A 15,359-nucleotide genomic window follows, 5' to 3' on the forward strand; every position below is an offset into this window, starting at 1 on the left:
CATTCTAGCAGGGGAGACATGTGTACATGACTTGGAAGCTTTTTTGGCACCACCTGGCTAAAACTATATCTTGGAGTACAACCAGCGCTCACATGCTGCCGCTGTCACTGCAACATAATTCTCATAAACCAAATTTAATAGAAGTCATACCAATGGTATTTACTATTGTGGTCTCTTTGAGAATTGTTTTAAAATAATGACTGTAGCCTACAGTTGGAAAAAATCAACAGGTAAATCACAGTGGTAAGTGCTGTGGTGGAGACACAAAGTGCCATGGGATTTCCAGAGAGTGGCTTGCTCCATGATGAGGAAGGTTTCCCATAAGGAGGAGTTGCTTTTGAACTGGAGCTTAAAGACAAGGGTGTTTGCTAGGTGGGAGGTGTGGGGTGATTCTCCAAAAACTCCCATGTCAAAGCATAAAAATGTGAAAGAATGTCATGTGTTCGGGATTGGCAGGACCAATCCAGCGTGGTGCAGAAGTCAGGGCAAATTATAAAGGACTTTGTGAAATCTTGGGATGACTTTATCCTGAAAGCATCAGAGAGTTACGAGGAATATATGTGTAACAGATAAACAGGACAGTGACATGATTCATTGGGATTTCTGACAGATAATTCTGCTAGCAGATGGGAGAACGGGGATGGGCTAGGGGCAGGGTGATTGGCCAGAATGCTCCTCTGAAGTTCCCCTGCCTTTTTAACACTGCTGCTTCTCCTCAGTTGTATTGGCCCATGAGATGGGATTGGGCACCCGCCCAGATGGAGTCCCCCATCCTGCTGTGCTCCTTCTCAGTAGCCTCGACTTGGGGCAGTGCGTGAAGGACTGGCTGTTAATTGTTTTGTTTTGTTTTGTTTTGTTTTTGATAAAGATTTTATTTATTCATTAGAGACACACAAAGAGAGAGAGAGGCAGAGACACAGAGGGAGAAGCAGGCTCCAGCAGGGAGCCCGACGTGGGACTCGATCCCTGGTCTCCACGATCACACCCTGAGCTGAAGGCAGCACTAAACCGCTGAGCCATCTGGGCTGCCCTGTTAACTGTTTTCTAGCTCGAAGAACTAGGACCCAGAGAAGAAGGCAGATTTGAGCCAGGCTGGCCCTGGGAGTGTGACCGGGCCAGAACCAGAGTGCTCTTATTGAGCTTGGGTCTCCAAGCTCTTCCTGTTGTGCCCTGTGGATGTGGGGCTGGTTGCACATAACCAGTTAGCACTGCTCTTCTAGAGTCTCCTCTTCCTATATAAACATGACCTGGGTTTTCTCTCAGCTCTCAAGTTCAAAATTCTTCCCTTTTTTAAAGAACTCCCAAATTATGGAAGCCACTCCTGTCAGCTCTCACCACTGCCTTGACTTTTGTTTACTGCAGATCGAAGGCCCAGCTCTCCCCTTCCAGCAAGCGCAAGAGGGAAGCCAGCCCCCCCGGAGCCCGGACTAGAGGCCAGCAGAGGGTGGAAGAAGCCCCTTCGAAGAAGGCCAAGCGGTAATCCTGGCCACCACCACCACCATGCCCCTGGCATGTTGGAGACACAGGCGAGAGGAGAGAATAAGCCTGGGGCCAGAAGCTTTTTTTTTTTTTAACCAGGGAAAGGACATGCATGTGCTGTAAGTTCCTAGGTGCAAGCTTTTTCTTGTTCTGTTTTAAACAGCTTTATAAACTATTGTTCATAGAAGATATTATGTACATTTATTTCAGATAAAGGAAAATAAGTTTACTTTGTATCTGAACTCAAAACAAAGTAGTTGTATATTTTAACATCTGAAATTGGGATTTCCCGATGTGACACATCACTAATGCAAACCCTTCCAGCCTATCAGGCACCAGGCTGCCTACTGGTAATCTGTGTACAGTATATAAACATGTAAAAATAGGTTGTATTTTACTCTATGTATGATGCTAATCAATGAACACTTTATTTATTTTACAGAGAAAACTTATCTGTGAACTTTACTATATATCTGTTTATTTTATTTTATTATTTTTTTTTTAATAAAAAAAGGGTTTTAAATGCTATGCAGTCATTAGTAGAAACGTTTTAGGATGCTGCCTGCCTTGTAACTCTCTATGGTCTGGCAGGAAATACAGGATCTTCTCGCATGTATCCAAGTGAAGTAGTTTAGCTCAAGAAAGGGTCTGCATTGCTTCCCTGTTCACAGTTGTGACTTTTTTAAAAAGAGTGTAACTTGATTTTAGATTATGCTCGCATCTGTGACTTTACTTCCAGCCCCACTGGCGTGAGAGGTTCTGGTTCAGGTAAAGTTACATCCTGTCACCTGCAGCAAAAACGCCTCTGTCGGTGTTCATCCCTCCCTCTGTGCTGTTCCGAGGCCTCTACTCGTTCTCTTTCCATGTTGTCCTTTTCAGTGAAGAGAAATGCATTGAGATTAGGTCACTCCTGTCTACTGAGCTTCAAGACTTTATGTTGTTTTATACACAATTATTTCATGATAGAAACTGGCTTTATTGCCGGATTTCTTTTTTAAACATATTTTAACTCCCATACGAACAAACTGTCCAACTTAAGTTTTTCATAAGATTAAATTTTTCTTAAGATCAAATTTGTCTCTAGCAATGATGTGATGAGTTGCCAAATAATTGAGATTATTTTAAAATGTTTTGTTCATATTGTTTTATAATTAAAATTTACATTCAGTGTGTGTGAATTTTTTTTTGACTCTTAATGTAAGGTGGATATTTCTGTCATTTTACATGGTTTCTTACAAGATTTTATATATAAATTATAAAATGTTTCCAAAACTTGAGTGGTAAGAATTTTTTTTCTGTATTTTAAGTTTTCTCTCTGTGAAAACTACTTCCTCTCTCCAAATACTTGGTGTTAGAAATGCTGTTCCATTTTCACTTTCAAATATGAGTCAGTGATGGTGTCTCAGTAGAATTGAATGTTGGATCTGGAAAGGACCTTGGAGACAAGGAACAAGATGAATTTAACCAAAACCGGGAAAGCTAAAGTGATTTTCCCTAAAGTTAGTCAAGGGAAGAAGCCAGAGTAGGTTCCAAAGCTCTAAAGTCCTTGACCAACAACAGTCTGCATTGTGAGTTGTAGATTGGTTTACCAAAATGCACACCTGAAAATGTGTTCTCCATGGGAAACCAGTGTATTCAGTCTAGTCACGCCCGCTGTGGGCATGACCTCTACAGGGACTAAATAGTTGGGTTGTGAGGCATTGCTGCCTCTTAATAAAGTTGGAACTAAAGATTGGTACTGGAATATGGAATTTTCTGGCAGGAACTCAGCTAGACCACTTGGTTTCCAGTTGTTCTGAAACCCAGGTGGGACAAAGGGGCACCGGAACTGTGGGGGGCATTCTTGATCGTCATGGTAATTTGATCCGGCTAGTATTTAGTAGAAGGAAGGAAGTTGGGAATGCTACACGTTGTACAGCACACAAGGCAGTCCTCGCCTCTACAGAAATGTCCTTGCCAAATGCCTGCAGCGTACACCTACAAACCCCTGAGACACACGGACCATCTCCACACTTGCCTTTCCCTGGTCTGGGCTCACGGCTCCTCTGTGAGCAGCCTGAAAAACAGCACATGTCAGACCTGACAGGGCTGGGAAGAGTCGGCAGGAGCACCCCTAATTGGAAGTGATGTGGCTAATTCCTCAGCTGGAGCTGGAGCCCAAGACCACAGTCCTTTCTCCCTACTTCAGGCCTCCCTCCTCAGCATTACAACCCTTGACCCCCGCCCACCACCACCACCACTAGCTAGACTTTTTAAAGACTAGAACCTACTAATAATGGCTTGTCCTGAGCACCCCAGTTAGGATCGGCCATCACGTGGCATTCCTCTTGACGAGGTCTCACACTCCTAGTGATTGGTGGCAAAGTTGGGTCCTAACTCTAATCACCTAGTGGTCAGGATTCTTTGTGCTGGGCCCCATGGAAGTGGGGCACTGATGGACCTCAGCACCAGGCCCAGAGACCTAAGGATGGTGATCTAGTGGAGGTTTGCCCCAAACATCCTAGCAACTGATTAACCTAAGCAGCTTGAGATTGGGGGTTGATGATTCCAGTTCAGAAATGCTGAAAAGGTTTGCTTTTTTTATTTTTTATTTTTTACTTTTATGTCTTATCCTACGTGCAAGAGCACTTTCCATTTCCCAAAATTACTGCTTAGCTACTATTGTGTGATTAAATCCAGAACAAGGCAGTTTTCATTATCCATTGACAGACACCTCTCTCAGGAGGAAATGTTTCTAGAGCCAGCATCTTCCCACTGAAACTGCCATGCTGGAGGATACACACCTGATGAGCTCCTGCCCTGGGATTGGTGTCCAGTCACAGGACACAGCAGGGGGAAGAAGATTTCCTTCCTGAGGGGAGCCAGATGAAGAACTAACTCCTGACAAGAGGAAGAGTGGTTTTGGTGGTGTTTCTTGTGTCTAGATTTTTTTTTTTTTAAGTATAAAATAAAGTTTTAAGTACCGTTAGAAAAAGGATGTATGGGTGGCTCAGCGGGTGAGCATCTGCCTTCAGCCCAGGGCGTGATCTTGGAGTCCCGGAATTGAGTCCCGCCTCAGGCTCCTTGCGAGGAGCCTGCTTTTCCCTCTACTTAGGTCTCTGCCTCTCTCTGTCTCTCATGAACAAAAAATAAATTATTTTTTTAATTTTTATTTATTTTTGATAGTCACACACACACACACACACAGAGAGAGAGAGAGAGAGAGAGAGAGAGAGAGAGGCAGAGACATGGGCAGAGGGAGAAGCAGGCTCCATGCACCGGGAGCCCGACGTGGGATTCCATCCTGGGTCTCCAGGATTGCGCCCTGAGCCAAAGGCAGGCGCCAAACCGCTGCGCCACCCAGGGATCCCCCCCCCCTTTTTTTTAAAGTATGGTTAGAACATACAGAAAAGAGCAGTTTGGAAACTGAGTAACAGGGAGAACTGGAACAGGAGCCATTTTTACCACTAAGTCAACCTTCTAGAAGCTTCCTGGAGAAGATCCAGACAGGTAACCATTTATATAGCTCTACATCACACAGGACACTGGTCCCACGAGCTGCCTTCTCACATTGCAGCCCTTCTGAGAAGTTCACTGGGCACATCATTAGTACATACAAATTTCCAAGAAGTCAGGTGAACTTTTTCCATAGTTATTAAACCTAAAACCCCCTGTTTCCTCACCCCCAACACACACACAAACTTAATTCAACATCCATGGGAAACTTCACTCAGTTGTTCAACTAACAGCCCTGTGAAGGAGCGTCAGACTCCCTGCTTTGTAGTTGGTGGAGGTGAAGCTCAGGTGATAGGACTCACTTTGAGGAGCACGCAAGTTACACCTTGCTGGGACTGGAACCGAGGTGCTGGAAGTCTTCTCCCCCAGGGTGGCCTTGCCAGTGCCTGCTTTGGCAGGTCCATGTCACCTGTGGGTGCATGCAGGATACGGTTATGTCACATTCTCTTAGTTGTTTGCTTGAATTCTTTTTCAACAAATAATATAAAATCTGACTTTTGTTAAATATTTTTTAAAATACATTTTATTGATTCATGAGAGACACAGAGAGAGAGAGGCAGAGACACAAGCAGAGGGAGAAGCAGACTCCATGCAGGGAGCCCGACGCGGGACTCAATCCTGGAACCCCAGGATCATGCCCTGGGCCGAAGGCGGCGCTAAACCATTGAGCCACCCAGGGATCCTAAATATTATTTTCTAAAATTAATGTCTTCATCATAGAAAAACAGTAGGCAAAGATGAAAAAAACCCACTTGTAAACCCACAAGACAGGCATGTTATCTCTTCAGCATATAATTCCTCCAGACTTTTCTATTTACATATGAGTAAAACTTAACATATTTCATCTAAGATGCTGTTGACTATAAAATGCATCATCATTACTCTATATACTCCTAAGAAAAAAACCTAAAGGTATGACACAAAAATAAATCACTTTGTCACCAGATGCATGAATCCATCATATTCACTTGGCTATTGCTTTGAAATGTCTTTTTTCTATTCCAATCATCTATTTGATAATTCCTCCTGCTGGTAGCTATGTGACTGGGAATGCACTGGAAAATCTTTTGCAGTATCTCAGGAACAAAATGCAACAGCCTTACCTACCCTGGAATATCTTCCTTTCTTAGGTCTCAGAAGATACTTGGTTGTTACTCTGCAAGAAAAATGAGATCACAGATACTTCTCTAAGACTATTTGCCTCAGTCATATAAAATGTATTTTTTAAAAGATTTTATTTATTTGACAGGGTGAGGAAGCACAAGCAGGGAGAGGGGCAGAGGGAGAGGCAGGCTCCCTGCTCAAGATCCCAGGCGGGCATTGATCCCAGAACCCAGAGATCACTACCTGAGCAGATGGCAGATGCCCAGCCAACTGAGCCACCCAAGGACCCCTAAAATGTATTTCTTGCTGCCAGGTTCCTGTAACTTTCTGAGTACACAATACCTCTGTTTTGAAGCCAAATCATAATGTAATCTTTTAAAAGACATTTTAAGTGGTTAAAATCAAAGCACATAGAATCGATGATCCACATAATTAACTGACAGCAATATCAATAGTTAGAAAACAGAACACCCATGTAATGACAACATAGCTTAACTGCCACTTGTTCAGTAGCAATTTTAAGATACTTTCTAATCTCAGAGGTGTTAAAACATGAGAGGAAAAGATGTGCCTTTGAATTAATGAAATATGTAGATAGATTTTTTTACAAAAATGAGATTTTACATATCTACCTTCCTATGCCCTTTTAAAAATATTATATAACTGTACTGAATATTTTTTACAATCAAAAGGATAGAAAATAAGGCACCTGGGTGGCTCAGTCCATTAAGTGTCTGCCTTCTAGGCTCAGGTCATGACCCCAGGGTCCAGGGATCAGGCCCCATGTTGGGCTCCCTGCTTAGCAGGAAGTCTGCTTCACCCTCTGTCTCTCCCTGCTCATGCTTGTGCGCCCCCCTCATTCTGAAATAAATAAATAAACAAATAATCTAAAAAAAGAAAGCTCTTACATATACACATATAACATATGTGTACATACATATGATATATATACAAGTAGATAATATCATATATAATATATGATATGTCTGTATGGATATATCATGTGTTTATGCACATAAGATTATATATAAAGTAATATCTGTATATATATATATATATATATATATATATATATATATATAATGAACAACATATGGTAAAAACAACAGTTTCTTTAAAATCCCATTTACCACCCTTCAGCTTGAGACATAGAATAATAGCAGCCCCTTGGAAGCTTCCAGCAAATCCCTCAATATTACCAACATTCTAAATATAAGTTGATCATTTTACTACATGTATATACAACTCTAAACAGCATTTTTAAGTTGTGAATATTTTTTCACTTTACATATAAATAGAATAATATTTTAAGGATCATTTGAGACCTACTTTTTCTTTCACACTGTTTTGAAAATCATCTATAGTAACGGCTGTAGCTCCAGTCCATTTTCACTGCTGTGTCGTATTCCACTGAAAGCTTGTATCTCAATAGACTAAAGCCATTTAGTTGCCTGGTGCTGGTCTTTGTGCTGTTCCCAGGTTAACAGTGCTGCTGCTATGAGTACTCTATGAATATGTTGGGGGCAGACCTTCCCGAAGTTATTAATATTGTACATAATAGAAAATTATATTTGTAGGCACAGTGACATAAGCAGAAAGACAAGGCTGCTTGCTGCCTGAGGACACCATCACCTGTGAACCAGAGGACCAGGTCAGCCAGCCACTTGGATGGCTAGAAGATCAATATATCCCCATTTTCTACACCAAGACACATGCAGCTTCCTGCTCCAGGGGTACAACTGCTAATTCCTAGGGTAAGCGTGTTTTCAGCTTTGCAGCGTAATGTCCAAGTGGTTCCCAAATGTTTTTACCCCTTGGACCCCTACCAGCTAGGTACTTCTTTTCCTTGATATGTGGTAAGTTTAGACCTTCTCGATTTTTGCCTATTTGGTAAATATAAAATATCTCACTGGGGGTTTTATTTGCACTGGTTTCAAGAAGGTTGAACATCTTTTCATGTATTTTCCATCTTATTTCCTCTTCTGTGAAATGCCTATTCCTGACTTTTGTTCATTTTCCCATTTGGTTTTTTTTTTGTGTGTGTGTGTGCTTTTCTTATTGATTTGTGTGAGCTCTTTATATATTTCTATATAAAGATATAAATATAGGGGTGCCTGAGTGGTTCAGTCCATTAAGCATCCAACTCTTAGTTTTGGCTGGGGTCTAATCTCAGGGTTGTGAGATTGAGCACCACATCGGGCTCCTCACTCAGCGCAGAGTCTGCTTCAGTTTCTCTCACCCCCTGCCACATTTCTGCCTCCCAAATAAATAAATGAATCTTATTAAAAAGATATAAATAGGGACACCTGGATGGCTCAGTAGTTGAGCATCTGCCTTGGGCTCAGGTCATGATCCCGAGGTCCAGGGATCGAGTCCTGCATCAGGCTCCCCACAGGGAGTCTGCTTTTCCCTCTACCTGTGTCTCTGCCTCTCTCTCTGTGTTTCTCATGAATAAATAAATAAAATCTTCATTAAAAAGATATAAATATATGGGCAGCCCAGTAGCTCAGAGGTTTAGCGCCACCTTCAGCCCAGGGCCTGATCCTGGAGACCCAGGATAGAGTCCCACGTCAGGCTCCCTGCATGGAGCCTGCTTCTCCCTCTGCCTGTGTCTCTGCCTCCCGATCTCTCTCTCTCTCTCTCTCTGTGTGTGTTTCTCATGAACAAATAAGTAAAATCTTTAAAAAAAGATATAAATATATAGCTCTAGTATTTGGGGCAATAACCTTTGTGTATATGTGTCACAAATAACCACCCTCTCACATGAACACACCACACCACACATGTACACATACATATATTGTGTGGTTTATCCTTTCACTTTCTTTGTGGTACTTTTGGTGGATAGTTTTAAATTGTAATGTAATTGAATGTAAATTTCATTTTGTACTTAGCTCTTGTGTGTGTCTTAAGATTTGAAATCAAATAGATACCCTCCTACAAGTTTTGATGTTTTGCTTCTCACCTTTAGGGCATGGCAAGGAAAGTAAGGGCTGTATTAGCATAAGATCCAGGCAACCAAGTATACGAAGACATCTAGCCAAGTTCTCCCAGCCCAAAGCCAAAAGGCATCTCGCTGAAAACAGCTCTCCACCTACCATCTCTTGGGTCATGCTCCACCAGTGAGGACTGGCTGCTCCTTCATCCTGGGGTCCTCTAACCACTGCCCTGGGGATGCCCTTCACTTCTCTCATTTCTGGGATCCCCTAGGGCCTGTATCATACACCTTCATCTGCTTGTTTACTCCCTTATTTTGATGAAGCAGCAGTAGCAGTCTGAGAAATGGCCTCTGTGATAATATGAAGGACCACCTGTCAAATCAGATTCATCTAAATTGGAGCTCATGCCCAGCATCAAGTGTTGCTAATTTTTTTAAAGATTTTTTTAAAGATTTTTATTTATTTATTCATGAGAGACACACACAGAGAGAGAGAAAGGAAGAGACACAGGCAGAGGGAGAAGCAGGCTCCATGCAGGGAGCCCAATGTGGGACTCGGTCCTGGGTCTCCAGGATCAGGCCCTGGACTGAAGGCAGCACTAAACCACTGAGCCACTTGGGCTGCCCTAAAAAGGCTTTATTTATTTATTCATGAGAGACACACAGAGAATGGCAGAGATAGAGGCAGAAGGGACAGCAGGCTCCCTGCAGGGAGCCCGATGTGGGACTCGACCTCAGGACCCCAGGATCATGACTTGAGCCAAAGGCAGAGACGCTCAATCACTGAGCCCTCCAGGTGCCCCTCAAGTGTTACTTATAATGTCAAGGACACGAGTAGTTGTGGGCACAAATAAAGCACAGAGGTCTGGGACAGATCCCACTTCCTCAGCCCTCTCTTATCAGGACACACATGTGCCCAGATGAACGCATGAAGTATCTAAAAACTACCTGCATCTCCATTCCTTACACAGAAAGAAGGCGCTTCAAGTCATGGAACATCCCTCCTCAGATGGTTACGCAGCCTGTGTGACATTTTCCAGGGACTATGCCCATAAATCATAGATTCCAAGCGGGGATTGCTTGTTTGTTGTGTTGTTGCTATAAGCAATCCTGGAGGGACTGGGTAGGTCCTGCCAAATATTCCATATCGAGTCTCCCACTAGCAAACACCATCACTTGTTTGCCTGGGGGCCCATCGTTAGCAAGCTTACAAGAATTTCTAGCTCCAGGTCACTTTCCTTCCTTCCTTCCTTCCTTCCTTCCTTCCTTCCTTCCTTCCTTCCTTCCTTCCTTCCTCCCTCCCTCCCTCCCTCCCTCCCTCCCTCCCTCCCTCCCTCTCTCTCTCTCTTTCTTTCTTTCTTTCTTTCTTTCTTTCTTTTGATTTTATTTATTTATTCATGAGAGACACACAGAGAGAGGCAAAGATACAGTCAGAGCGATAAACAAGCTCCATGCAGGGAGCCTGATGTGGGACTCGATTCTGGAACTCCAAGATCATGCCCTGGGCTGAAGGCAGACGCTCAACCACTGAGCCACCCAGGCATCCCCAGGTCACCTTCTTTCTTTCTCGGGGCATCTCTCAGTATTGGATGAAAGGCCCGATGTTATTCATATTCTTCCTAGGACATTCTAGGAAATCACTGCAGGCCTGGTCCAGTCAGCTACGAGAAACCACATCAGTTAGTGTAATGAGTAATTCAATATAGGGAACCAGCTTTGACTAACAAGCGCAAGGGTGACACAGATGTAATACAGAGTAACTTCAGAAAGCAACCATCACCTCAGCGTGGCTTGGGGAATACAAAGGAAAGGTTGAGTCTGGCAGGAAACCCAAGGAGAAGCCCTGCAGTGCTCAGGGACTCAGAGTAGTGCTGCCTGGGAGGTGCTGGCCTCTCTGAGACAGGATAGGAGGACTCGGGGTCCAGGGGAGTGGGGAAAACTGGAGCTAAAGCCAGCTGTGACCAATCAGCTGCCACCGCTGGGGTGAAGAAATGTTGCAGGGGTGATGCTAACAAGAGTGAGCCAACAGGAAGCAGTAAACTTCTTCCCAGCTTCACCCTTAGTCTCTTCTTAGTGCCTCCAAAGACAGACCATGGAGAGCCAGCTGGCCAGGGAGAAACCCGGGCTGCAGAGAGCTGGGCCCAGCACCATCAAGCAGATTTGAGAGGCATGGCTCAGGAGCTAAGAAGTAACAGCCTAAGCGTTATCAACAATAGCCAGGGGTGCCTGGGTGGCTCAGTCTGTTAAGCATTTGCTTTCAGCACAGGTCATGACCCTGGGGTCCTGGGATCAGGCCCCATGTCAGGCCCCCTCCTCGGCGGGGACTCTGCTTCTCTCTCTCCCTTTGCCACTCTCTTGTGATTGCGCGCTCTCTCTCTCTCTCAAATAAATAAAAAAAAATTTTTTTAAATAGCCGGAATTTGGAGAGAGCCCACATGTCCATCAACAGATGAATGAAGAAAGAAGATGTGGTACGTATGTACAGTGGAATATTATAAATACTATTCAGCCATCAAAAAGAAAGAAATCTTCTCATTTGCAATGACATAGATAGAACTAGAGAGTATTGTGCTAAGCCAAAGTAGTCAATCAGAGAAAGACAATTATCATGTGATCTCACTCATATATGGGAATTAAGAAACAAAACAAATGAACATATGAGGAAGGGGGAAAGAGAGAGGAAAACAAAGCATAAGACTAACAATGATTAGAGGGGCACCTGGGTGGCTCAGCGGTTGAACATCTGCCTTTGACTCAGGTCATGATGCCAGGGTCCCAGGATTGAGTCCCACATCAGGCTCCTGGCAGGGAGCCTGCTTCTCCCTCTGCCTGTGTCTCTCTGCCTCTCTGTGTGTGTGTCTCGCATAAATAAATAAATAAATAAATAAATAAATAAATAAATAAATAAATCTTAAAAAAATAAAAAAGACTCTCAATGATAGAGAATAGACTGAAGGTTGAAGGAGGGAGGTAAGTGAGGGAATGGGCTGGATGACAAGCATTAAGGAGGGCACTTGTGATGAGCACTGGGTATTGCATGTAAGTGATGAATCAGTGAATTCTACTTCAGAAAGCAATATTGCCCTGTATATTAGCTAAGTAAAATTTAAATAAATAAATTCTTTTTAAAAAGAAACAATAGCTTAATATTTGGCACACAGCACACTTCTGACTATTCACAGCCCCACACCCTGATGCACATGCTGAAATTTCCACACAGAAACAAGGGGCGGCTTGTGCATTTCCCTCATTCTCCAGCGAGCCGAGCAATGCACGTTAAGCCTGCAATCCAAGCCTGGAAATCATCTAGCATCTGGGTGTTTGCTGCAGTTGGGCCTTGGTAAGTTCCTACCATGGCATGCTTTCTAAAGTGGTGATTCCAAATACATGTTTCAAATCTTCCGCAGAAATCGTTTGTGTCCTCATTCACTCAGTTTCTATCTTCTGAAGGACCAGCCTCTGTGTTAGCTTCTAATAAATGTGTTCCCTAGGATCACTAGCAGCATCTGTGCAATGCTTTCTTTAAAATGTCATCTTTTCAGAATGAATTTATCATCAAAATGCCAAGTTGTTTTTATTTGCGGAAACCAGTCTGTCAGTCTTCAGCAAGCCTTACTTGAAATAGGCAACATTTTCTCGACCAAAAGGAAGTACTCAACAGGAGCTGGCCTTTTCCTATTTTTGGCTCATGTGTCCCTGTTTACCCTCATTGTTGTTCATTTCATCTCTGTCAGGTTGAAGTCCTCTGGCCCTTTCCCCAGCAAACACTACTAGAGTTTAAAAGGATATAGTTGGCGGGGAGGAGACAGGCCGCATCTGGGTGGCTCAGTTGGTCAAGTGTCCAACTCCTGACATCAGCGCAAGTCATGATCTTGGGGTCATGGGATTGAGCCCTGCCTGAGGCTCAGAGCTCAGCAGGGAATCTGCTTGAGGTTCTCTCTCTCCTTCTCTTGCCTCCCCTCCCCCTCTCTCAAATAAGTCTTTAAAAAAGTTAAAATTAGGGGATCCCTGGGTGGCTCAGCGGTTTAGTGCCTGCCTTCGGCCCAGGGCGTTATCCTGGAGACCTGGGATCGAGTCCCATGTCGGGCTCCCTGCGTGGAGCCTGCTTCTCCCTGTGCCTGTGTCTCTGCCTCTCTCTCTCTCTCTCTCTCTGTGTGTGTCTCTCATAAATAAAATCTTTTTTAAAAAATTAAAATTAAAGAATATAGCTGGTCATTTCAGGTTCTTAAAATTAAAAAAGCAAACCTAGGGCAGCCCTGGTGGTGCAGCGGTTTGGCGCCTCCTGCAGCCCGGGGTTTGATCCTGGGGACCCTGGATCGAGTCCCACATCAGGCTCCCTGCATGGAGCCTGCTTCTCCCTGTGCCTCTGCCCCCTCTCTCTATGTGTGTCTCTATACATAAATAAAATCTTAAAAAAAAATAAAAAAAATAAAAAAGCAAACCTAACCTTTATATGTATGAAGTCCATGTCTCAGTAAATGTGTCCACCCTCCAACCCCCTGAACCCTCCCTCCTTGAATCTGGACTGACTATAGAACCATGGTTTGGGCAGAAGTTGCCTTTGCTTTTCTTTTGTGTGCTTCGCTAAGAATCCTTTCCGAGCCTAAGCACTTGTCTCCAGCCCGGTTCACCTGCATTTATGCAGGGATTTCTCCAAAGCCTTCTCAAGCTTCTTCCTTTGACAGTTCCCAGGACGGCCCGGTCCCATCTGTTCATCTGACATTCCATTAAGTCGGCGTGCTACCACTATATCCTGTTTTCCCCTTCCTGTTTCTAGCCACACTTATCAGACAGAATGACAGTTTGCTGTAATTCCTTGACATAAATCTCCCTGGTGAGCCTTCTCCCCCACCATACACCCTTTTCTCTGAAAGCACAGCCTTCTGGCCCTTTCCCTTTCGAAGCCTGGTCCAAAATATCTCATAATGGAAATAAACATCTCCAAGTTAGGCCTTAGAAGATGATTTAACAACAACAAAAGAAACTGAAATATGTTATTTGTGCTAAAAACCTAGGGGAACAGCTATGTAACCAAGGATGACAGAGAACTAGCACATTTTATGGAGTAGGCATCCTACAGTGGTGGCCGTGTTCTGCATGACCTTGAATCAACCACTTGGCCCCTCTGAGTCTCAGGTTCCTCATCTGTAACTGCAAATTCTGATACCTGTCCCACCGGTGGCCTAGCATTGTGTGAGGATAAAAGGAGACTGTCCACTTAATAAATATGATGTGCCAGGCCCCCGCTAGGCCCTGACGATGCAACAGGAGGCATTTAGAACATTGTCTTTCTAAGATGCATCCATGCTGCTGCATGTGGCTGCAGGCTGGTGATTCTCATTGCAGCATAGGATCCTATTCTGGGACTATATCATACCTGATTTATCCATTCTATTCTTTTTTAATTTCATTTCATTTTTTAAAAAGATTTATTTATTTACTTATGAGAGACACAGAGAGAGAGAGGCAGAGACAGGCAGAGGGAGAAGCAGGCTCCCCACAGGGAGCCGGATGCAGGACTCGATCCTGGATCCCAGGATCATGTCCTGAGCCAAAAGCAGACGCTCAACCACTGAGCCACCCAGACATAATCCTATTCTTAAAAAAAAAAAAAAAAAAAAAAAATTTTAGTCATTTATTTATTGGAGTGAGAGAGAACATGAGTGGAGGGAGGAGCAGAGGGGGAGGGAGAGGGATGAGGGAAGAATCTCAGGCAGACTCTGTGCTGCACGGAGCCCGACGTTGAGATCACAACCTGAGCCAAAACCAAGAGTGGGACACTTAACTCACTGAGTCACCCAGGAGCCCAGAATATTCTATTCTTTTTTTTTTTTTTTTCCATTCTATTCTTAATGAGCCTGTGAGTGGTTTCTAGGTTTTTGGAAACAAGAAAATAGAGCTGTGGATAGTCTATGTCTTTGGCAAACTTATGTACATATTTCTGTTGGGTTGCTTCCCTTTCATTCCTTTTCATTAGATCAGAGAGAAAGTCTCAGGTTGGTGCTGCAACATCTCTCTGGACATGACAAGCTGTGCCTATAACGGAGGGCCAACCTCAGGCCCCCAATCTTTAGCATCCCACTCTATCTAGCTATTCTACTAACACCATTTTATTGGCATTCGATATTTTTCCAGGTTGATTTGGCAAGGGGTTCTTGGGGCTCCGTTTATTTCTGTATGTTATTTATACAAAGGTTCTTTTGAAAATAAACCATTTTTCAAGTTCTTTTCCTATTTGTTTTTTTTTTATTTTTTAATTTGAATTAAATTTGCCAACATCTAGTATAACACCCAGTGCTCATGCCATCAGGTCTTTTTTCCAACCAAGTTTAAAAAGTATGAC

The 15,359-nt window shown here is 43.5% G+C and overlaps 1 protein-coding gene and 1 long non-coding RNA gene across 3 annotated transcripts in view; both read left to right on the forward strand.

Annotated features, from left to right (window-relative positions):
* The window catches only part of BOD1L1 (biorientation of chromosomes in cell division 1 like 1), a 54,766-nt gene extending 52,010 nt beyond the window's left edge, over nt 1-2,756 (forward strand). For both annotated transcript variants that reach the window (XM_077877995.1, XM_077878001.1), the window contains one exon: nt 1,363-2,756. In XM_077877995.1, the coding sequence (XP_077734121.1) occupies nt 1,363-1,480 (118 nt within the window). In that variant the 3' untranslated portion in view covers nt 1,481-2,756. The remainder of the gene's footprint in view (nt 1-1,362) is intronic.
* Nucleotides 2,757-4,842: 2,086 nt separating this feature from the next.
* On the forward strand, nt 4,843-10,313 carry LOC144301270 (uncharacterized). The gene is made up of 3 exons (XR_013368081.1): nt 4,843-4,968; nt 7,656-7,832; nt 9,050-10,313. It is a non-coding gene; the product is annotated as an uncharacterized LOC144301270 (long non-coding RNA).
* Nucleotides 10,314-15,359: the final 5,046 nt, after the last annotated feature.

This window comes from Canis aureus, chromosome 2 (assembly GCF_053574225.1).
Source record: "Canis aureus isolate CA01 chromosome 2, VMU_Caureus_v.1.0, whole genome shotgun sequence".
Classification (NCBI taxonomy): domain Eukaryota; kingdom Metazoa; phylum Chordata; class Mammalia; order Carnivora; family Canidae; genus Canis; species Canis aureus.